We start from the raw sequence: 24,608 nt of genomic DNA on the forward strand, positions 1-24,608 counted from the left end.
CATAATGCTATCCCTGCGTCACAGGGCCATATGACACATTTGAACCAATCAACTCAACTCGAAAGGTTGCACGGGAATCACGCCTCACGAATACGTTGTTAGCATTAGATTTCAAGATGTCTCAGCGCAAGCATATTTTTCCGCTGATGCGAAAGGTTTCGTTGTTAAAATATTTGAATACTTTAAGGCTGAAAGTGAAAGACGTTCGCCCTTCTTTGACATTTCAAAGTACATGAAAAAGAACAATTCATGCGTTACAGCTTCCCAAACAAACCGTAGTTAAGATTTTGAACTCTCATAAAAACACATTCTCCCCTGCACATCCCTTAGGGGGGATCTCAAAACAGGATAGGAAATTAAAGTTAGATTCCTTTGATAAGAAAGTTGTCAGGGATGTGATTCGGCGGTTAACACGAGAAAATGAATTTATTTCAACACGAAAACTAAAAGAAATTCTCCTTACAGAGCATGACTTAGATATTTCCAAAGGACCATTTGTAAACTCCTTTCCAAATTTGGATATCAGTACAAAAAGACGAAAGGGTCGAAACTAGCAATGTGTGAACAACCAGATATCATTCGTTTGCGTATCAATTATTTGCGCACTATTAAAAAGAAACGAGAAGTGGGCTATGAGCCTGTCTATTTGGACGAAACCTGGGTTAACGCCTGCCACACAGTGGCTTACCAATGGTCTCACCCAGATACCAGAGAGCCACAGCGCAAGATCCCGCCTGGTAAAGAGGAGCGCCTGATTGTCCTCCATGCAGGCTCCCACAGAGGTTTCCTCCCTGGGTGTGATCTAGTGTTCAGATCCAGATCTACAGATGGCAGAGACTACCATACCGAGATGAATAGTCAGGTTTTCACTGCGTATGTTGAGGAGCAACTCCTCTTAGCAGTGCCTGACAAATCCTTGGTGGTTACATACAAGATCCTATTAACCGTTGTCCAACCTCAAATTCCACCAAAGGTGAGATATGTCAGTGGTTGGACAACAACCGCATTGCTCGGCCCACGAAAGCCAAAAAAAACTGACTACTACCAACTGGTTCTTCAGAACAAACCCCCGCCCTCTTATTTGATTGACATGTTGAGAGAACACAGTCACGAAGCGCTAAGACTTCCTCCTTACCACTGTGACTTGAATCCCATCGAACTAACCTGGGGTGATTTGAAAAATATGGTCGAACGGCAAAATAAGACCTTCAAGCTTGCCGACGTCAAGCAGATTGTCTGGAAAGGGATGGGAGAAATTACAGATGTACGTTGGGCAAACTGTGTCCAACACGTTATCAAAGTTGAGGAAGAGTATTGGAAACAAGACTGTATTCGACCAGATACTGTCCAGCCTGTTGTTGTTCATTTAGGTGACAGCACAGGCTCTGAATCTGACGATGAGGGCATTTCGTGGGACCAAGATTAGTGCAATACATATACCCCTGTTTCACTACGACATGTAATAGCCCGAATTACCACGGATATGAATTCTTACATAATCGTACATATTCTTAATCATTTCTTAAGAATCTTAAATTTATCTTATTTGATTCCCAAACATTCTTGTAGTTCGTGGGATTTGTGAGAAAAAATTTGTTTATCAAAGAATTTCTAGGAATCGTCTACGAATTTCAAGTTCGTGCTTTGTAGTACATGTCGTAATCGGATCTTGTCCACTTTGTGCAATTCTTGGCTCAGAATTTGATTCTCTTTAACTTCCAGACTATAATCGCCAAGGCCTACAATATTAATTAAAATATGATTGTATCATCTGCACACAGCAAGGCACCAATATTCCTACGGAAATTAAATATTTCCTTGTATATATAATTTCAATACCAGTACACATTTTTCTGATTGTGAGTCTTAATCATGTTCATGATCTATGTTTAATATTGGCACCCTGAATAGAACTAAAAACTGTCTTTGTTATATATACTCTTCAAAAAAGGTTGGGGAAACTCGAAAATAACTTAAAACTTCCAAAATTGTAAGAGATACTTGTTTCTAGTAATAGTTGTATTATATTAATAAACAAATTTTGAACACATTACAACTGGTATGACAGAAGCCAACGATCTTGATGAATGACAGGGGTAAGATGGGAAATTTCAAAGTTGATGTTTTTGGATAAGTAATGTGTAATACTGCCACAATTTGTCAAACCTAGTAAAATCCTAGATATTTTTTATATTTGTATACTTATCCTGCATTACTCCTTAATGCATATTACTGCTTGTTCTTGACAGAGAAAAAGAGCTGTGAGGGTCTTTGCTTGAAGAAGTTGCTCCAACTAGCTGAGATGCCAGCCCATCATGCAGCTCTCGCGTGACTAAAGGAATTGACGTCAAGGATCATCACATTACTCTGTAGTCCGAAACATCTGAAAGTATCGTGGGGAGGTAGATCTGCGATGGGCGGGTCCCTTTAGACGCTTTAATGCAGGATAAGTATACAAATATAAAAAATATCTAGGATTTTACTAGATTTTTTACTTATACTGCACTACTCCTTAATGCATCTTTATCGGACGGAACCGGAGGTGGGCATACCTTCAGATGTGGACTTTCCATCTGTTATTTCCAGACTCTGTTCTATAGCCAATCCTAGGCTGTGTGGTCAGCATCGGTTGACCACTCCATGTGTGGGAACCTCCCATACCCTCAGCCTGTCCTCGGCTGTGTGGTCGGCATCGGCTTGGTAAGCCGTGTGAATAGCCACGGGTCGAAGAAATTCCAAACTGGAGGACCGCCCATTGATAATGGACTCCCATTATCTGGTCGTCCGGATGTATAGGGAGGCGTCCTCGATGTCCAGGCTGATGAGCGCCTCCTGCGCCTGGATCCAGGATCGCAGTAGCCTGAGCGTGGTCATCCTGAAGTAAGGTGGACGCGCCAGGTAGAGTTAGTTGAAGGCGGTGAGGTTGTGGATCATCCTGTGCAGTCCGAGTCCTTCTAGGGGACCAGGAAGACAGGTGAATAGGAGCCCGGTGTTATGGCTGGGGCGTGTACAACCTCTATAGCTTTCTTGTATAGCAGCGCCGTGATGTTCCGGCTCAGAAGCTGCTGTTGGGTTGGGGGGTATGCGTCCACTATGAGTGATGATGTCAGTGGCGGGTCGTCTACAAGCGTCAGCTTGTACCCGTGTTGGATGATGTTGGAGACGTATGGGTCCCCCAGGATCTCCCAATTCCGCCAGAAGTGAGTCAGTCTCCCACCTACTGGGGAGTCGACAACTTGGACGACTGGGGTCGGGAGGTCCCAGTCGTGCCTGTCCGGTGGTTCACTGGAGGTCCCTGCGGCTGGCGTTACCCCTCTTGGGGTAGCCGCGACGGGGCTGGTATGAGCCTGAAGACTTTCCTTTCCCCTTGCCTCTGCCTCGAGAGGTTGAGGTGGCACCCCGCCCTCGAGCCCGGAGAGAGTTGCAAAGTGGTTGGTATGAGCCTGCCTGGGACGCCTTAGCAAAGTCTGGCCGTGACACCCTGGCAAGGGCCTTGAGAGCCGTCTCATCACAGGCGAATCTGTCCATTAAAGAGGTCAGCACCGGACCAGGGTTGATGCAAAAGGTCTCTCTTGAACTCTGCGCGCATGTGGGAGCGCATCTGTTCCACCTGTTGTTGGAGGCAGGATACGACGGTAGTTAGATGGTCAATCCTATTGGGGTTGTCCTCCGCTAAGTCCTGCAGTATGGCCCTGGAGGACGACGCCATCAGTGAGAGGGGTTTGAGTGAGTGGCGAATCTCGGTCTCCACGTTGGCGAGTTTGTTGTCGGAGATTCGGACTGAGGTGGAGCGGTTCGATCCCGTCATGTGGTGCATGTCCTCATCTAAGGAGTGATCGTGGTCCGCAACTTGAAGAGAGTTGACTGGGAAGGCATCTTGTTTATAACGTGGGGCCCTGAAGGACGGAGTCAGTGACAGCTTACTGAAGTCCTCGTCCAGAGCTGAGATCATGTCTCTGATCAGTGGATCAGGAGGGATCGAAGTGGGGTCCGCACGAATGACCGTCTTGCTATCGACGACTAGGCAGGGCGAGGGAGCAATAGCCTCCAATCTGTCTGCCAACCAGTCTGCGACCTGGTCAAAACCAAGATGGGATCCACTGTCCATAGGGGTGTCGTCATAACAAGGGATGAAGGCGCCCTCCGAGGAGTCGGATCAATATCCACTGGAGCGCCTGCTAACCGGGGAGCGGCTCCTAGATCTATGACCTTGTCTAGAAGATCTGCTGTCACTCCGCCTTGAGGACGTACTTGGCAAGGGCGCGGGTGTCTGTATGGACGCCGTGCAGATAGGCGCCATCTGAAAGGCCGCTAAAGGAGGCGTTTGCAGAGGCACTATGGGAGGCACTTGTAGAGGCGTCTGTAAAGGCGCTGGCGTTGATGGCTGTCTCGCCTGTAAGTACTGAAAGTACTGGAGGAGGGGGCGCCTGAAGGAGACCGAGCGTCTGTGCCGTAGGCGGGGGCGCCTGTGGGAGATCGAGCGTCTGTCCGAAGGATGGTATAGGCGCTGTCTAGTACGTGAGCGCCACGCCGGGCGTCACAGAGATCATCGCTGTAAAGATAGACGCTGTCGTGCTTGTCAGAGTGCTCTGGGTAGAGACTTCAACCATGGGGTCCGACATCAAGGTAGCAGTTGAGGTCGGGTCATCCGAGATGGCCGATCTGGAAGGCGAAACCTCGGAGTGGTCTGACATCGTGTGCCGGTGTTTCCTGGCCTGCTGTGTTCTGCGTTTATTACACACCAAGAGGTACTGTCTGAAAGCTGTGGGTAAAAGCAGTAAACAGTCTTTACATCGGTGACCTTGGCATGATATCTGCAACGAAGCAGTGTAAAATCACAATGCGTCCCCGCCCGATTATGTATGCTATAATTTTTTTATCCCACTGTGTGGGTTTATGAAACAAATATTACGACAAACGTAAGACAACATACAACAAACAAACAATACGTGCGATGATACGCCAATCGTGGGGTACCAAGCAAAGAATATGGAACGCAAACCAGTTCATTCCAACGGCTGGCTACGCAAAATATTCAAGATGGCTTCTCTCATCAAGTGACAAGAGTAATGTGATGATCTGTGACGTCACTTCCTTTGGTCACGTTGGAGCTGCGTGATGGGCTGGCCTCTCAGCTAGTTGGGGCAACTTCTTCAAGCAAGGACCCTCACAGAGCTCTTTTCTCTGTCAAGAACAAGCAGTAATATGCATTAAGGAGTAATGCAAGATAAGTAAAAACTATTCATTCTTTGTCTCCCAACGGCGATTTAAGGGAATCTGTCCTACTCCTTTTGCAGCGCCTGGCCAAGTTCAGCCATCATGGTCAGCGGCCTGTGATGTTGACGCTCCTGTCTCCCTACCATGTCCCGGACATGTTCAGTGGGGGAAAGGTCTGGGCTCCATGGAAAGATCTATGGAATTCTGTGGATGTTGTGCTGCTCGAGGTGAGGATTTGTGAACTATCTAAGCAAGTTCCTCCCACATCTAAGCAGTGCCTGTGAACCGCTAAGGTAGCTGACTGAAGGATGTTCAATGGCACTGGGAAAAGAATTTATGATGACACAATCGATGATGATATCAAGAGGTTCGTCAGCAAGCATCCAGTGCTCTTCGACACAAATAGTCAGGTCACGATTCAGTGTGATGTATCTGTGTCATTTTCGGGGTCAGCTCTTCTCCAAGATGGCCAACCTGTGGCCTATGCCAGTAGGGCATTGACAGACGCCGAAACCATGTATGCCCAAATCGAGATGGAGTTGTTGGCAGTTGTATATGGGCTGGAAAAGTTCAACCAATACACGACAGGAAAGGCCAATTGATGTGTTCAATCTGACCACAAGCCACTCGAGACTATAGTTAGAAGCCACTACACAGTGCACACGAGCGTCTGCAGAGAATGGTTCTAAGACTGTAACAGTATGACATACAACTTGCCTACAGGCCTGGAAAACAGATGCTGTGAGCCGACACATTAAGCTGAGCACCACTGCCGGAAGTCACAGATACAGGAATGGACCAGGAATTCATCAACGACAGCGTCCCAATTGCTAAACCAAGAATGGAAGAGATACAGGAGAAAGTTAAGTTGGACGCATACAACTGTATGACATCATTTGGAAGGGCTGGCTGGATCAGTTGAAAGATAAATGTATTCCTCACGCCACAAATTAAGACCATACTTCCACTGTCGAGATGAGTTGAAAAGATGGCATTATCTACCAAGGTCAAAGAGTGGTGATTCCCCAAGCCGTGAGAAGAGACTTGTTAGTGCATCTTCACTCTTCACACATTGGAGCAAGAGGATGTCTCTGACACATTCAAGGGAATGTATTTACTGGCCTGGGATGAGTGAGTGAGTGAGTGAGTATGATTTTAAGCCGCTTTTAGCAATATTCCAGTACTATCACGGCGGGGGACACCAGAAATGGGCTTCACACATTGTACCAATGTCAGGAATCGAACCCAGGTCTTCGGCGTGACGAGCGAACGCTTTAACCAATAGGCTACCTGACCGCCCCGGCATGGGATGAACAGGGCAGTCAAAGATTATGTCGCAAAATGTGACATCTGCTGTAGAAGTGGCAGGGAGCAAGCTAAGGAAGCCATGTTGTCACACTCAGTAGCAGACCGCCCCAGGCTTAAAGTTGGAGCAGACTTGTTCATACTAAATGGCAACAACTACCTAATCACAGTAGATTACTTCTCGAACTATTGGGAAATTGATTACCTTGCAGATACCATTCAGCCACAGTAGTGAACAAGCTAAAGGGACAGTATGCACGACATGGCATACCAGACACTTGCATATCTGAGAACGGTCCACAGTTCTCAGCAGAGGAATTCAAGAAATTAGCTCATGACTGGGGCTTTAATCATGTAACATCGTCTCCAGCCTAACCTCAGAGCAACGGAAAGACAGAACAGCCAGTGAAAACTGCAAAACAATTACTGAAGAAAGCCAAACAGGCCAAGAGTGACCCTTACTTGGCCATACTGAACTTTTGCAACACACCGACACAGGGTCTCAAATCACTTTCTGCTCAAAGGCTCAAGAGCAGGCGAACATGAACATTGCTACCTTTGTCTGAAAATCTGCTGATTCTGGAGACTGTTTCAGGAACCACTGAAAAGATGAAAAACCTCTCGCACAAGGCAGCTCAATACTACAACCAGGGAACTAAACAGCTTTCTTTTCTGCAGAGGTGATGTGTGAGCATCTCACCCAAAACTATTGTCGACAAACTGTGGCAGAAAGCAGAAGTCTTGGGACCAACCAAAGACAGACCCTGTTCTTACGAGGTTATTACATCTGAATCTCCAAGTAGTGCAACACTCGAGGTTACAAGGAAATCTCCAAAGCTGACAGACACCAGCTCACCTGAGACGACAAGTGTAATCGTACCTTCCAGAGGTGTGCAATACAGTCCTGCACACACACCCTCGAAGTCACAGCCAGAACATGGGTCCCAAGCCCATAAACCCCAGTAGCGTGTTCTCAAGGACTACTCAGAATAGGCTGTATCAAGCTAAAGTGTTCAAACTAAGTTAAACATGTTAGCAATTAAACTTAAAGGTAACTCCATTTAAGTGGGTTGACTAACCGACTTTCAGTCTTTTCCGTTGTCCATTCTCAGTTAAAGTTAATGTTTCTCAGTGTAAAGTTACTGTTGAACTCGACATTGTTATGTTGGACAGTCACCAGAGATGTGAGGGTGTTCATAATCTTCCCCACTGTGCTTCACATGAGTGCCATGAAGATTGACTCTTGAGCAAGTCAAAGTAAACAACAGTGACATACAGTCAAAATATTTGCCACACGATCCTTGTTACTTATGACTTCAGTCATCCATCAATACTCCCTACATTCCATGCAGACTTAAATTTGTTATTGAAAGGGAGATGTGACAAGTAGTCTCACTACTACCAGCATAACTGATCCACTGCCAAATCTATCATGAGGTCTCATGTTGACTTTGGCTTGATTTCATTTCAACTCATCATGACACATCACCAGCGGCCCCACTGGCGTCTGTTGGCAACATGGGAGACAAGGAAGTGGTTATTGTTGTATTATTTGAAATTCGCCTGAAAAATAAGGGTCGTTGCTGTTTTGAGTATATGAACTGAACTTAATTGTTGCAAAAATAATACATACACATATTTGCTGTATTCTAAATTACATGATTGTACATACACTTTTACCCACGCAGATGGATTTTGCAAGGTGAAAGGTTAATGTAAGCATCATCCAATCAAAACCGAGGATTCAAGGGGATTCTCCCTTGTTGTCAACAAAGTCCCCTAAATGACATGCATCAACCAAGTCAGCGAGGCTGACCACCCGATCCCGTTTGTTGTGTATGCTAATTACTTCCACATCCTCACGTGGCCTTTCGCGGTTGGCTTAGAGTAATTAAGTCAATCATGATATTCCAATCATACCTCAGATCAGTGTAGGTACAAAACTTTCCAATGCCATTCATGTGGTAAGACAGGACTTTTAATGTCAGAATGTAGATCACCAAACAAGAATAGCATGAAACATATTGATGAAGCGGAATGCCATGAAAAATACTACGATTACCACGATAGTAAAAATGTCCTTGGAATGTTTCACAACACTTCATCAAAATGCAAAGCTGTAAAAGTGAACGTTATTGTGAATGGAAAACGAATCTGCATGGAAATCGACACTGGTTCTGGAGCAACAAATATTCCACGAAAAGAATATGAAGAGATGCTGGCTGATGTCAAATTAAAACCAATATCAACAGTTTTCAAGACATTCCTCACTAACGTGAGAAGAGTCTTGTTAGTGCATCTTCACTCTTCACACATTGGAGCAAGAGGATGTCTCTGACACATTCAAGGGAATGTATTTACTGGCCTGGCCTGGGATGAGTGAGTGAGTGAGTATGATTTTAAGCCGCTTTTAGCAATATTCCAGCACTATCACGGCGGGGGACACAAGAAATGGGCTTCAAATTAAAACCAACATCAACAGTTTTCAAGACATTCCTCAGAAACAATTCCTTTGCTGGAAATTGCCGACTTTGAAGTTGGATGTGACAGCGATGGAAACGTTCAGATCTTGTCATTGCATGCAGCTGATGTACAAGGTACCCCATTAATTCTTGGCCGGAAATGGATACAAGCATTGAAACTAGACTTGGGATCTCTTTTTCAAGTAAATCTAGTGTCAAACAACTCAAACGATGAACTGTCCAGCATACACAAGAAACATTCATCACTATTTGAAAGCAAGTTAGGAACCATTAAGAACATTGAGGCAAGAATTGTACTGAAACTGTTATGTTAGTTATGTTCATTATGTTCCTTTAAAATCAGGACGGAGGCAGGAGTGTGTTTGAGACACGTTTATTGGTGAGGGCTACATCATGACAATTCTAGTTGTCCTAGCTTTCCAGGAGAAAGCAAGTTAACAATACTGTTAACTTTCAACTGTGCCTGAACAATGAAACATTATAATGCATATAAACAAAACAAATCAAGACTCACTCACACAACATTGTGAACAGAGCTTTAGCATACCCATGACCTTAGGGTTACAGAATAATAAAAATCTCAACCATACACAATGAATAATGATTCACTTGTCAAACATTAAATGAGAGAAAGTCTTAGTGTCTATCTGGCTTTCTTGAGACTCTGCCAGATCATGTTATGTAAACTTGGGAGTCATTTGTTTGTTTCAGACATGGTTGAGGATTTAGTTCAGGTGAGTGTTCTTTTTCAGGCACATTAGGAACTTGCTTTTCAGGAACATTTGGTAACAAGTTAATGTCACATCTATTCAGCCTATAGGTTCCATCGTCAGTCTTTACGAGGTAAGACCGAGGACTTAGCTGTTTGAGCACAGTACCTGTTTCTTTCCTGTCTGGTACCCCATGTATTATCTCCCCTTTGGAGAACAGGAAGTGAGCGCACAGCATGGCGACAATTGAAGTTATATTCCTGCTTATGCTGTTGATGTTTTGTGCGCAGTTTCCATGACATCAGCAGTTCAGCTGGGCTGTAACCACAACTGAGTTGGGTTGATCGGTAGCTGAGAAGAGTTGAATATGGATCTTCTGCTGAATGCCACAGTCTTTATAGTGCGCACAGCACGTGCAGCTTCTCCATTCCCAGATGCATGTCTAGGACTGCTGGTAACATGAGAGAAACCATAGTCTCATCTGAAGTTGTCAAACTCTGAAGCACTGTACTGAGGACCATTGTCAGAAACTAGAGTCTCTGGCACACCATGTCTTGCAAAGATACTTTTGAGCGAGTAGATTACTTCTTTTGAAGATGTACTCGACAGTCGGACAATTTCTATGACACGGGAGTAATAGGCCACCACGAGAACATACTGGTTCTTTTTATACTCGAAGAGATCTGAGGCAACTTTTTGCCAAGGTCTTTCAGGAGTTTAAGAAGTTATCAATGGTTCAGGGTGGTAGTCCATTTTATTACAGCACACATGACACTTAGACACAAATTCAGCGATCTGTTTGCTTAAATTTGGCCACCAAACACATTGCTTTGCACGTTCATGGGTCTTTATGATGCCTTGATGTCCATTATGAATCTTTTCCAGGATGGTTGGCCTTAGTGTTTCAGGAATCACAAGCCTTTCACCACAAAGCAAGAGATCATCTTGAATGGTAAGTTCAGCTTGATAGGGCCAATAGTGTTTAGCAATGCCTTTGATCATGTGTTTTTCAGGCCATCCTTCCAGACAATATCGAGTGATCTCCCTGCAGATGTCATCCTCTTTCTGATGAAGTCTGATTTCTTCCAGTCTCCTATCTGAAGCTGGAAACGAGTGGAGAATGTGTTCAACATACACTTGTCCATCTGCTTCAAGAGTCTTGTCTGAACTAGATTGAGATGCTACTGGAGCTTGAGATAGAGCATCAGCTGTATAGAGATCACGACCAGGCACATGTTCAACCGTATAGGAGAACCTCATTAGTCTCATCCTGAATCCTCGGAGGAAGTTGATCAAGATCCTTCAGACCTAGCAGAGGGACGAGAGGTTTGTGATCTGTTTCGAGAAGAAAGTCTATACCAACAAGAAAGTCCTGAAATCTTTCACACTCCCAAGTCAGCTCCAATGCTTCCTTTTCTATCTGCTCATAGCGTGATTCGGTTTCAGAGAGGGACCTTGATGCATATATGACTGGTCTCCAGCCACTTGTAGTCTTCTGAGTGAGGATTGCACCAAGACCAAATGAAGATGCATCAGCTGTAACCTTGGTTGGTAAGTTCGGATTGAAGAGTGCTAGCACTGGACTGCTGCTGAGAGCTTGCTTGATCTGAGAGAATGATTCTTGTTGAGGCTTATCCCATGTCCAGACAGATTTCTTGTTGAGAAGATCTCTGAGTGGCTTTGTCATATCAGCAAGATTGACCACAACTTTCCAAGCTGACTGACCATTCCAAGAAAGGGTCTGACATCGCCTACATTCTTAGGTTCTGGCATGTCTTTTATTGCTGAGACTTTGTCTTCACTGACTTTGATTCCCTTGGCACTCAAAGTTTGTCCTAGGAACTGGATCTGTGACTTTCTAAATTCACACTTATCCTGGTTGAGTGTGATGCCAGCTTCACGAAAAGCTGTCAGAGTGTTCTTTAAACGTTTATCATGCTCCTCTCCAGGAGCACCATATATTATCACATCATCCATGATGCCAGCTGTTCCATCTAAACCATCTAGAGTTTTCATCACTTGCTTCTGGTAGTATTCTGGAGAGCGGAAGTTATTCCGAATGGGAGCCTTCTATAGCAATATCTCCCGAAAGGAGTCATGAAGGTTGTCAACAGTGCGGATCTCTGAGTCAGCTTCACTTGATGAAATCCTGAGTTTGCGTCTATCTTCAAAAAGATCTTAACCCCAGCTAACTGACCTTGAGTGTGATCCACTGTGCGAAGCATGTGATGTTCCCGTTGCACAGACTGATTCAAACGACGTAAGTCCACACATATCCTGACATCCCCTCGAGGCTTAGGCACTACTACCATAGGAGCACAACAGTCTGTAGACACATCGACTTTCGTAATGACACCCAATTCTTCCAATTTCTGCAGATTTTCCTTGACCTTAGGAAGAACTGGAGTTGGAACACGCCTTGGTGTGGTGACTGCGTAAGGTATGGCACCTTCACCTAGTTTGATGTTGTACTCGCCCTTCATTTCGCCTACACCTCGGAAGAGTTCTGGGAACTTAAGACTTCACCTCTTCAGTTGTGATACTGCTACAAAACTTCACTAGAACCAGCTGTTCACTTGCATTGCAGCTGAGAAGTGAGTGTGTCTCTCCAGAGAGAACATACACCTTGTCCTCTAAGGTCTTGTCTCACCACTCGAGCTGGACACTGAAGTAACCAAGAACGTCAAGTTCACTCTGGATTCCATGAAGGATCCTCTTGGTTTGCATTAGAGGTTTGTCGGGGAAGTACTTGTTATATACTTGTTCAGATACAACGTTCACGTCAGCACCTGTATCCACTTTGACTGTGACCTTTGTTTTGTCCATGAGTATATCAACAAAGTGGTTTTCTCTTCGGTTTGAACTGCACACTGATGAGTAGTGTCCATACTTCTTGCACGAGTTGCAGATAGCATTCCTAGCTGGACAGGCTCTTCTGTCATGTGCGTCTTTGCCACAATATGAACAGCTGTCATTTCGTCGCCTATCATTCCGGTTAGGAGCCTGGCGAGCATGACTAGGCGGTTGACGAGAGGGCTTATCTCTATTGGTTGCCTTTGACTTGTGACCTTGGGAATGGCCTGTAGTCTTCTTTTTGAGATAGCCAACAGCAGCAGGAGTTTCTTCTTGTAGAGATTTAGCATGTAGCTCAGTGTAGAAAGTATCAAATTTCTCTCCTGGAGCCTGGTTTCAACTTCCAAACACAAATCTTTCATATGTAATGTTCTTTCTTGGATAACATTAATCCGTGAATTTCTGGCGAAGAATTCTGACTGATTCATGATCTGTCTCGTTTTCAAATTCAAACGTATTACACACTTGTCTGGCTTCTTTTCTAATAACATGTAGAAATGTATTAGCTTGAATTTTCTCAGGTTTCTTATCCAATGCGGTAGCAACTGAATAAATTTCAAATTCTTGTTTAAATGTTCTGAAGTTTTCAGCAATATTTCTAGTCAATTCAAGTTCACAAGGCGGTTTCAAATTATTCATTATAACTCAGTCAACAGTAAACAGTTTATACAAATGCGTGGTGGGAGAGCACTTCAAAGAGAATGCCAGACGCCGAGTGAAACGAGTTGTAAACAATGTTGGAAGTCTAGGACCGTTAGGTCCTGTTGTGACACAATCCCACTTCTGACACCATGTTACGTTAGTTATTCCTTCAAAATCAGGACGGATGCAGGAGTGTGTTTGAGACACTTATTCGTGAGGGCTACATCATGACAACTCTAGTTGTCTCCCTTTGTGCATACCACTACAGAAACCAAATACGAAACCAAAGTTCATGAAGGCAAGACCTGAGCTAAAGTTGAAGAGAAGAAGAACTGGATAAATAAGAAGAAGAAAGGTGATATCCAAAGTTACAACAAGTGAATGGGCTACACCAATTGTAGTTGTACCTAAAAAGTCAAATGAAGTTAGAATCTGTGGGGACTGTTACTGTAAAAGTAACAGTCAATCCAAATATTGAAGTAGATAAATACCCCCTGCCAAAGCCAGCTGACCTGTTTGCAACATTTGCTGGAAGTACTGTGTTCAGCAAGGTTGACTTGACTAAAGCTTTTCACCAGTTGAAAGTTGATGAAGAAACTGGAAAGTTCAAGATTCAAGATTCTTTATTCAGTATTTTGGGCCATGTGGCCTAGATTACAATTACAATAATTGCTGCGTCACGTGGTGTCAGGAAAATAAATACAAGTAGTCTTATTTCACATTAAATACATTAAGTATAAGGCCAAAGTCTTTACAATGTTGATATTTTTGGAGTGGAGTAGATTACATAAACTGTGATTATCATGATGGACAATGGATAACCAAGGCAAATAGTGGTTTCTGACAGAAGAATATTTTGAACATATAAACAAAACATGAAATTCATCCTCTATTTGCCTCCCTTTACAGTGGGTACATAGATATGGACTCAAGACTTCATTTGTATGTTTTAACTTTCGTAGCATGTGAATCTTAAAACCGTGTAGCGATATTCTGAATTTACAATATGCTCTCCTGAGTGATTTATTCGTGAGATTACTGATGTAAAATTCTGGCTGTAAAAGTGATTTCAAATTTGCATAATGTGACAGATATTTTGATGAAGAAATAGAGTCATGCCACTCTTGAGAATACATATCAATCAGCCTTTGTTTTATTTTTAGTAAAAATAGATTTTCATCGCCAATATGTTGAGAGATCCATACAAATGAAAAGCCTGAAGAAAACAAAATATATCTTACATAAGACACCCAGGTGTGTTTATCATTATCATCTAACTGTTTAAGTAGATTGTAACATTGTTTTGGATATTGACATGGATTCATACGTAGCAATCTCAACCAGTATTTAAGTACCCTTATTTTGCTAAACATGAACATATTTAATCGCCCAGTTTCACCAAGAATAGCTTTATTAGAGGCATATTTTCCGATACAAAGATAATTTTAAAAATAGGACGTATGTACTTTTTCTATACATTCATAATATTTTGCCCCCCAAATTTCAGCCCCATAAAGTAATATAGGAGCAATCTTACAATCAAACATTGTACAAGCTGTTTTGAATGTTATATAGCGATTTCTTTTGAAAGCATGATAAATGGCTCTAGTGGCTTTAGAAGCCTGTGATGCTAGGCTTTTACAGGCCATTGACCAGATTAGCCTTGAGGAGAAAATTACTCCAAGATACTTGTAGTTGGTGACAAGTTTTACCTTTATAGAACCATAGAACCATTTTTCTTTTTCTCATATAATACCACCATTTCGGAATACAATTATTTTTGTTTTATCAAGATTCCCACTTAGGCCCCAGGTAATGCAAAATTTTCTTAAGATATCTAATTGTCTTTGTAGACCAATAACTGTATATGAGAACATGGTCACATCGTCAGCAAAAAGTAGAAGCATAATATCTTCAATACTTTCTGAAACAAACACACCATGACAGCACGTTTAATAAATGTCAGTTACAAGCTCATTAATAAAGAAGATAATTAGAAGTGGGCTTAAGATACAGCCTTGTCTTACACTGGAGCTAGTTGTAAACAAATCTGTTCTGCCTTTGTCTGTTTTTACACAAGCCTTAACAGCAGAATACATACTAGCTAAGACATTATACAACTTGCCATGGCAACCTTTTTGTAACAGCATATATAATAATGTTTTCCTATCCACAAACTCAAAGGCTTTCTTGAAATCAATGAAAGCACAATAAAATCGCCCCCCTCGCTTTGTTAAATATTTAGTACAAAGGGCCTGGAGTGTGAAATTGTTGTCTGTTACTGAATAGTTGGATCTGAATCCAGATTGTGCTTCATGTATTAAATCGTTTATATCCATCCATGATTGTAGTCTTTTTTCAAGTATTGATGTGAATAATTTCCCAGTAGCATTTAGCAGGGATATTCCTCTATAACTGTTGGGGTCAGAGGTAACACCAGATTTATGTATAGGTATTATAAGTCCAATGTTCCATGCTTCAGGAAATATACCGGTATCTAATATTTTATTAAATAAAGGTCTCAAGTATTTAATAAGAATTGTTTCTGAAAGTTTAAAAATTCTGGAGGGATTCCATCTTCACCAGGAGATTTCCGGAGTTTTAATCTTTTTAACGCCTCAGCTACTTCTTCATCAGTAATAATGTCTGATAACAACTCATCTGTAATGGGTAAGCTATCACAATTATCACAAGAGTGACTGTCAATGAATTCATTTACAAGTACATTAAAATCTTCATTCACTTCTGTTTTGTTAGAGTTTTAACAAATCTTTAAAATATAACTGAAGAGCATCAGGAGATATTGCACATTTAGAGTGTTTGCTACATAAAACCCGTTTAAGGGTGTTCCAAAATGTTTTACAATTACCATGTTTTGCAGCATCTTTCAAATCTTCAACTATTTTACCATCAAATTGTTTCTTTTTCTGACCACAGCATATTTTGAATTTTCTTTTGGCTGTAACATATTTTTGCAAATTTTCATTACATTTAAACTGCTTAAATAAATTAAGATGCCTATATTTTTCCTTTTTCAGTTGAGTACATTCATGGTCAAACCAAATTGGTTGACTTCTGGATTTATTGTTAAATAATGTACAAAAACCTCCAGAAGAACAAGCAATGTGGATCAGTATATCTCCCAATGTCTTGACTGCAGTATTTACATCTGTTTGTAAAGCTATGTAAAATTCTTCAAATATATCAGTAGACTGTAGTAATTGTTTATATTTCAAAGCATGTTGATTGCTTAATTTGTATCTAGGAATAGGTGATACTGTTGTTATATGGTCAGTATTAGTAATCACATTATCAAACATGTGAGATATAGTACAGATCAGAGGCATGTGGTCTGATTCTGTTCTTGAACACACTTTGAGATCTACTAGTTTGGGGAATATGTCTGTTGACACAAGGAAATAGTCTACAACACTTGTGCCTAGATGCGAGACAAAAGTGAAATTGCTTGGAATGTCAGACTTCATTCTACCATTAACAATATGAATACCAAATAACTTGCATTATTCAAGTAGACAAATTCCATAAGTATTTACATCTTTATCACAAACATCCCTTGGAAGGTTAAATGAGTCGCTAGTATAATCTTCAGGAAGAGGGAGGTAATTTGTACTGTCATCTCGAATAAAATCCTCTCCATGTCCTACTCTCGCATTTAAGTCCCCACATCATATGTATTTACACTCATCACCATAATCATAATTTATATGTAATAATTGTTTCTCGATTATATCAATGCCATTATCATCTGAGTCAGTATACAATTGTGGTTGGTTGGTTGGTTAATTGTTTAACGCCGCACTCAGCGATATTCCAGCTATATGACGGCGGTCTGTAAATAATCCGAGTCTGGACCAGACAATCCAGTGATTGATATCATTAGCATCGATCCATGCAATTGGGATCGATGACATGCTTCAACCAAGTCAGCGAGCCTGACCACCCGATCCTGTTAGTCGCCTTTTACGACAAGCATAGTCACCTTTTACGGCAAGCATGGGTTGCTGAAGACCTATTCTACCCCAGAATCTTCACGGGTCGTATACAATTGTGACATATTTGGATGAACATACACAAAACCAAGTATAAGTGGGAATTTCTCTCAGTATCAAGCATATTAAAGAAAACACAATTTGTCCAGTATGTGTATATCCTACTAAATTGGGCAGTGATGTTATGACTTATGTATACAGCTACACCTCCTGAGTAACGCCCATACCCTGATAATCTTGATGGGGGACTCACAAAGCAATCATGAGAATCAAATAATGAGTATAGTTTATTTTCATCAACACACCAAGTTTCAGTGAAGCAGAGCACATCAAATTGTGAACAAAATGAAATAAAATCAGGATACATCAACTTTGATAAAAGTCCATGGATATTCCAAGAACATATTGTGTACACTGGTTTTGTGAATTTACCATCCTTAACATTGTAAGAGTCATTTTGTGCTTTTCTGTAATTGGGACCACTGCCAAGATCCTATGTTGTATTGTTGATTGTACTGTCCATTCTGTAGGTGACCTTGGTCGCCAATTCCTCCTTTGTCCCACTTTCTGGACACTGTCACATTCCTGGTTATACACAAACACATCACCATCAATAATCAACTTGTCATAGTTCATGTAAGCAACAGAACCATCATCTCTCGCTTTCTTCATGTGAGGAAAAAGTTTAGATCTAATGTCTGGTACACGTTATGTGAAATCTTCTGAAATTCGGTAGTCACTGCTTTCTCTTAGTACCCTTTTAGCTGTTTGCAGAATGTTGGTTTTGTCTTTAAATGCCGTAAATTTCACGATGATAGGCCGATTTCCAGATTTACATTTCGACGGGAGTCGATGACATCTTTCAATCCCAATCTTATCAAACATGTCAAGCTGTAATACATTGTTAATAAAGTTTCATACCTTATCTTCAGTAGACGCCCATGTCTCCCCCTTTTCCTCCGTAATTCCATGGACGATGAGGTTATTTCGTCGTGACTGTGCCTCGATGTTATCCATTCTCAGGTTCATATGATGTAGTTTGAATCTAAGATCTCTGTTCTCAGTCTCGAGTGCGTTCATCTTCTGATTGAAGTCGAATGTAAACAAATCCACTTTCCTGTCAAGGGAGGTAATTTGGTCCTGTATTGAGAACAGCGTTTTGGCAAGGTCTACCAGCGTCGTTGATCTCTCACATTCTATGCTGCTGCTGATATTCCTGGATGAAAGACGAGTTTGTACCTGGTCACTTTGTTGGGGTTTAGGTGGTCCTGGGTTCAACTCCACATCTACAGCTGCTATCAATAACGTAAGTGTCAGAACTGCAGGGCGTACACATACCCAGTAACCCGTTTGGTGTTCTTATACCGGGGTGCACAGAGCACCTTCGCTTGCTTCTCGGGCAGAAAGTTCCAATTTTCTGCCTCCACACCTCAGTAGTGACTCCCATCTTGTTCAAGAGCCTTCTGTGTGTCCTTATCCACTTGCTCAACCTCAAAACCCAACTTAATTTGTATTATATCAATTATAAACTGATTTTCGTCCCAGCTCTAATTCATGGCTGCCACCACCGGTAGATCACGTGACTCTGTTAACTAGAAAGTTACTGGTAATCAACACACACAAAGGACTCTACAATAGATTACCCTTTGGAATAGCAAATTGCCCAGCAATATTTCAAGAAACAATGAAAACGATTCTGCATGGTCTACAAAGTACAGTCACATTTCAAGACGATATTGAGGTAAAGAGGGAAAGGATCACTTAAGAAAGTTGGACGAAGTTCTATCACGACTTGAAGAATATGGCATCAAAATCAAAGCTGAGAATTCTCAGTTTATGCAAGAAAGCATTGAATATTTGGACAAGATTGACAAGAATGGACTCCATCCTCTGACAAACAAAGTTCAAGCAATTGGGTGGATGCTCCTGTTCCAAAGGATCAAAGTCAACTCAGGTCATTTCTTGGAATGCTACAATATTACTGACGTTTTAATGGCAACCTATCAACAATGATTCATCCACTGAATAATCTACTGAAAGATGCTGTTCCTTGGGAGTGGACTACCTCATGTGATAAAGCTTTCAACAGTGCTAAGTCTGCTCTCATATCTGCCAAAGTGTTGATACATTACGACAATGAACTTCCGGTGAAACTAGCATGTGATGCCTCAAACTACGGACTCCGAGCTGTGATTTGCATACGCCTCACGAACACTAGAAAAGAGTGAACAAAACTATGCACAAGTTGAAAAAGAAGCACTTGCCTTAGTCTATGGAGTCAAAATGTTCCATGAATATCTTTATGGAAGACATTTCACCCTAGTCACAGACCACAAACCCCTACAAACCATTGTAGGACCAAAGAAGGCTGTTCCTACGCTTGCTGCAGCAAGAATGCAGAGATGGGCCCTAATTTTCTCTCTGCATACACATACGACATTGAATTTTAAAGGACTGAAGATCATGCTAACGCTGACCTACTGTCATGTCTCCCATTACAAAACAAAGATTGAATACCTGATGTACTAGTATCTGACAATTGCCCCCAGTTCACATCAGACAAATTTTCTAGATTCATGACAATGAATGGCATTCAACACAAGAGAAGTCCTCCATATAATCCTCAAATCAATGGTGCTGCTGAACAGTTTGCTCAAATCCTGAAAAACAATCTCAAAACGTCGGAAGGAAATGATGTACAGACACAGTTGACAAGAATGTTGATCAAATACAGTTCTACACCCCTTTCAACGACAGGAAGATCCCCGGCAGAGCTACTGATGTCACGACAAATCAAAACTAGATTACATCTTCTACAACCTAGTCTACAAAGAAATATCATGGAAAGAAAAAAAGAACAACACAAAAATAGCAAGAAGAAATTAAGACACTTTGTTCCTGGTGATTTTGTTGCTGTAAGAAGATTCCGAGGGAATGACAAGTTGGTAACAGGAATCATAATGCAGAAAACAGGCCCAGTGAGTTACATTGTGGATGTAATTGTAATTGGACATTCAATTCATGTGCACATTGATCACCTTATCAATGCATCAAATGAAACTGTTCAACAACCTGTGGTCATGAACAATGACATTCCAACAAAAATTATTCCTGAAATCAAAAATAAATCTTTGGATATCTTTCCAGAGATTTCTGATGATAAACCTATTTCCAAGGCTGAGAAATCAACTACGTTGCAGTCTGAGGGACCTCAAACTCCAGCAGCAGAGCAGTGTGAGCAGAGACGCTACCCCAGGTGAGAGAGACGACCCCCATAACGCCTGGACCTGTGATGTGAAAATAAACTGTTGCAGTGTGACATAAATTGTTCCTGTGTGATAAAGAACCTTAAAGAGTTAACAAACTTTGATCTTAAAACTGTTTGTGTTATTAAACCTTTATCGTTACTCCTTCACGTTTGCACTAATAGTTTATTTCATAATTGGGTTGTACATTAAAAGGGAAGGAGTGTTGTGTATGCTAATTACTTCCACATCCTCACATGGCCTTTCGCGGTTGGCTCAGAGTAATGACATCAACTTATGTTGAGTGACGTCACATGTCGTGCTCTTGAATTCACTTAGGTAAGCTTGTCAACAACTAAAGATGGAACCCAAGCTGTATGATCTTGTTCAAGTTGTTGTTTATAAAAATGAGGCAAAAACATAACACCATTAGTCGCCTATATATAATATATATATATATATATATATATATAACACCTCATGTTAATATAGGTCTTCAGCAACCCATGCTCACCATAAAATGCAACTTTGTTCGTCATAAGAGGCAACTAATGGTGTTGTTTTTATTAACATGAGGTGTTAGCGCAAAAGCCCCGATACTGCACTGCACTGTTGCCTTGGCCGTTTTAGCCTGCACTCGTTAGCCAAATAAAACATTTACGAACCCTCAATACATCAGGAGTGAGGACGATATCTTTTGTTTGAGTTCTATGCGCTGTCAAAGGTGCTGGAGCTCTGCTGAATTTGAAGAGGTTTCTCAATCTTTCTTTGAGGTCAGATTCCGGTTTCGACATCTTTAAAGAAATAGAATATATCCGTATAAGTCGGTCCCAAGGTCTAGTCACAAGTGCACTTGTCTAAAATCATGTTTAAGTTTTGGCCCTGTTCCCTTGACCTGTGATGCTGAAATAAATGTGGTGGTCTTGAAGGGTCTGACAACTATGACGGGTCTCCACTAACAAGTAAAAACATTTCGCATATTTCAAAAGAAAGTATTAATCTTACATTATCGTTTTGTAATTATCTTATCGAAATAAATTGACATGTCCATAGTGTTGGCATGTACTGTGTCAACTTTTGGTGCTTTCGGATATTTGTATATTGATGTATGCGATCTAATCAGCCTGAACTGGTTCTGCTGTTGGGGTTGGCACGCGACGCAGGTTAGCAAGCTCCTCACAGCGATAGCCCTTCCGCGAAGCTCTCTCTCACCCGTCGAATCCAGTTTATGTTACAAAAGACAACACCAACAGCGGAATAATAAATATCCGAGTGGGCTAACATGTTGTAAACATGAGTGTTATTGTAAAACCAAAATTAAATTATTAAGTAGTATTTAGAATCATGTATAAAATCCATCTAGATGCGAAGTTACGTTAATAAAAACGTTTACCATAATGGTATTCTGAAATCGTTTTTGTTCAAATAGGCCCTATATGTTAACTCTCTCCTGTGCGAGAAGGCATGTAAGTAAATCGGGAAAAGATATGTTATAATTTCGGAATACATCGATAATACACTTAATTGAAACGGCAATATTCTCAGTATAAATCATGGATCGTGTAATGGCATTAGTTTCTACAAAGTGGTTGGCAGATAGCATAATATCCAACTCTAAATGTATCAGAATTATTGATGCTTCTTGGCATCTCCCAACGTCAGGGAGAAACGGGAAACTTGAATTTGAGCAAAAACATATCCCTGGCGCTCAGTTTTTCGACATTGATGAGTGCGCTAACAAAAGTTCACCCTTTGGACATATGCTACCGGGCCCATTCGAGTTCGAAGCATATGTTGGAGATCTCGGCATTGGTAACAATACACACGTTATAGTGTATGATAATAATGAACTTTTTGGGCTCTTTTCTGCTCAACGTGTGTGGTGGACATTTCGAGTTTTTGGCCATGCCAAAGTTTCTGTATTAGATGGAGGATTCCCAAAGTGGTGCAGAGAAAACAACCTTACTTCATCTGAATCACGGTCGGTTTCTATCAACCGTTTTAAGGCCAACTTTAATCCTGCGTTTGTGAAATCTTTTGGAGATGTGAAAAGAAACATAGATGACAAACAATTCCAGCTAGTTGATGCGAGGGCCCCTGGTCGCTTCCAAGGAATATCTCCTGAACCTAGACAAAGTAAGACATTTTGTTTATTGTGTACCGGGTATGTATACATAGCTTGGGCACATAAGCATAAAAAGTACTCCCTTCTCAATATGTCTCTACGACATGAACAAGCCAAATGAGTGAATAAACAAATCAATGAGTAGTATAGGGAATGGGAATTCCATGCTCCATCCTGCGGAAATGGAGCACTAATTTCTTTAAGTATACGTCTAATCTGATAGTACACGTGAAATGATAAAACAGACTTATTCAGTTCAAATCCTGGGGCATAAAGATATACACCACATCCTGTTGTGGCACATCATATGGCAAAGTTTAACTGGTTTTGCCAAAATTGCATTGGATTTTGGAACCAGTCATGCACCATTTTATCGCTGGTTGCCGTGACCCTGTATTTTTCAAAGATATCGGGAAATTTAACGAAAAAGAGGCACTTACTAAAATTGACTTATTCGTAATGTAAGTTGATTTCATATTTAAGTTATGATATAGTATCTTTGTATATTTAATATGTATGTTACACTCCCAGGAATAACAAATGGCCAGTCTATTCAACTGCTTCATACTATAGATAACTCAGCTGGGCAACTTGAAGTCGCTCTATGCAATGTAACATATTACTCGAGTAGTATAGGTAATGATGGTTCTGGACCACTTCCACTGGAGCCGGATTCATATACCTATACTGCTACTACAGGTGGCATTTTTTATGCCAAAATGATTATGTGATTCAACGATAGTCATGAGATTAAGTTAAATTGGCCCTAGCTCACCACCACCTGGAGCCAATGATATAAATTTTTATAGGTAATGATGGTTCTGGACCACTTCCACTGGAGCCGGATTTATATTAAACGAAATATCAATATTAATTAATAATGAATAAAATTTACTATAGCCCACGAGGATATTGGAAAGGTGTAGGAGCAATAAAAAAATTAGCCATCGCGACTAAGGTATCTAAAGATGTGGCCAAGGATTGGTTAAAGAAACAAGCGATGTGGCAGATATATTTACCGGCACCGCGTTATATACCGAGGAAGAAGTTTGATATTTTTACGACGAATGAAGTTCATCAGGCTGACCTCTTGTTTCTTCCCCACGATAAGGTAAAACGCAAAACGTATAAATACGCTTTAACGGTAGTGGATGTGGCTAGTCGATACAAAGAGGCTGAGCCATTAACCTCGAAAGAATCAACAGAAGTAGCTAATGCACTGAGCCGCATGTATAAACGCGGACCGCTAAAATGGCCTAAGCTATTTCAAGTAGATCCCGGTCGCGAGTTTATGGGATCGGTAACTAAACTGTTAACAAAGAACGATGTCGAAATAGTCCGTGGTGAAAGAGAGGCCCACTGCAGTCAAGCTATCTTCGAAAGATTTAACAGGACATTAGCGGAACGTTTTTTTGGCTATCAGTATGGGATCGAAATGAAATCGGAACGATTGAGATCAACCGAATGGGTGACACGATTATCAACCGTTGTATCAGCGCTGAATAATGAAGTAACGAGATTAATAGGGAAGAAACCATCTGATGCTATTAAAATGAAATCCGTGACTTCCGAATCTTCAGCACCGAGGAGAGGCAAAGAACGAAAACTTCTGGATAGAGTAAGGGTAAGATATTTATACCAGGCCGGTGAACTCGGAGGCCTACGTCGCGCAACCGATCCCATATGGTCCCTTAAGACGTATAACATTAGTCGATTGGTTACGAAAGAAGGAGAGCCTATTCTTTATTATCTTCAAGATGGACCGGGTAGGGCATTTGTACGAGAAGAGTTGTTCATAGTTCCCAACAGTACGGTATTACCACCATAACCATAAGCATAGGTATTTACACCATCATTATCAATCCATCTCTTTGTATCTAAGGGGGATAATGATGTCTTGTTCATTCTTAATCCATATATCCTATGATTGTAACTTCTTAAAGAGTTCAACTGGCTATAAGTTTCCTTAATCTTTCTTCCTCATTAGATCTGACTAATTTAACATCAACACGCTTCCT

General features: G+C 41.4%; 2 protein-coding genes across 6 annotated transcripts in view; one reads left to right on the forward strand and one right to left on the reverse strand.

Annotated features, from left to right (window-relative positions):
- The window catches only part of LOC124123002 (tuberin-like), a 253,029-nt gene extending 231,358 nt beyond the window's left edge, over window positions 1-21,671 (reverse strand). The window contains exons 1-2 of one of the 5 annotated variants that reach the window (XM_048402652.1): window positions 21,596-21,671; window positions 21,131-21,259 (exon numbers count right to left, since the gene is read on the reverse strand). In XM_048402652.1, the coding sequence (XP_048258609.1) occupies window positions 21,131-21,259 (129 nt within the window). In that variant the 5' untranslated portion in view covers window positions 21,596-21,671. Of the gene's footprint in view, window positions 1-2,552; window positions 2,711-21,130; window positions 21,437-21,470; window positions 21,490-21,595 lie in introns of those variants that run through there. The other 4 variants (XM_048402651.1, XR_007222962.1, XM_048402653.1 and 1 more) reach the window with 4 other exon arrangements.
- Window positions 21,672-21,892: 221 nt separating this feature from the next.
- Window positions 21,893-24,608, forward strand: part of LOC124123003 (3-mercaptopyruvate sulfurtransferase-like) — a 52,368-nt gene continuing 49,652 nt past the window's right edge. Inside the window, exon 1 of the mRNA XM_046486239.2 lies at window positions 21,893-22,601. Within this exon, the coding sequence (XP_046342195.1) occupies window positions 22,019-22,601 (583 nt within the window). The 5' untranslated portion in view covers window positions 21,893-22,018. The remainder of the gene's footprint in view (window positions 22,602-24,608) is intronic.

Source organism: Haliotis rufescens, unplaced genomic scaffold, assembly GCF_023055435.1.
Source record: "Haliotis rufescens isolate VD_foot unplaced genomic scaffold, xgHalRufe1.0.p SCAF_28, whole genome shotgun sequence".
Lineage (NCBI taxonomy): Eukaryota > Metazoa > Mollusca > Gastropoda > Lepetellida > Haliotidae > Haliotis > Haliotis rufescens.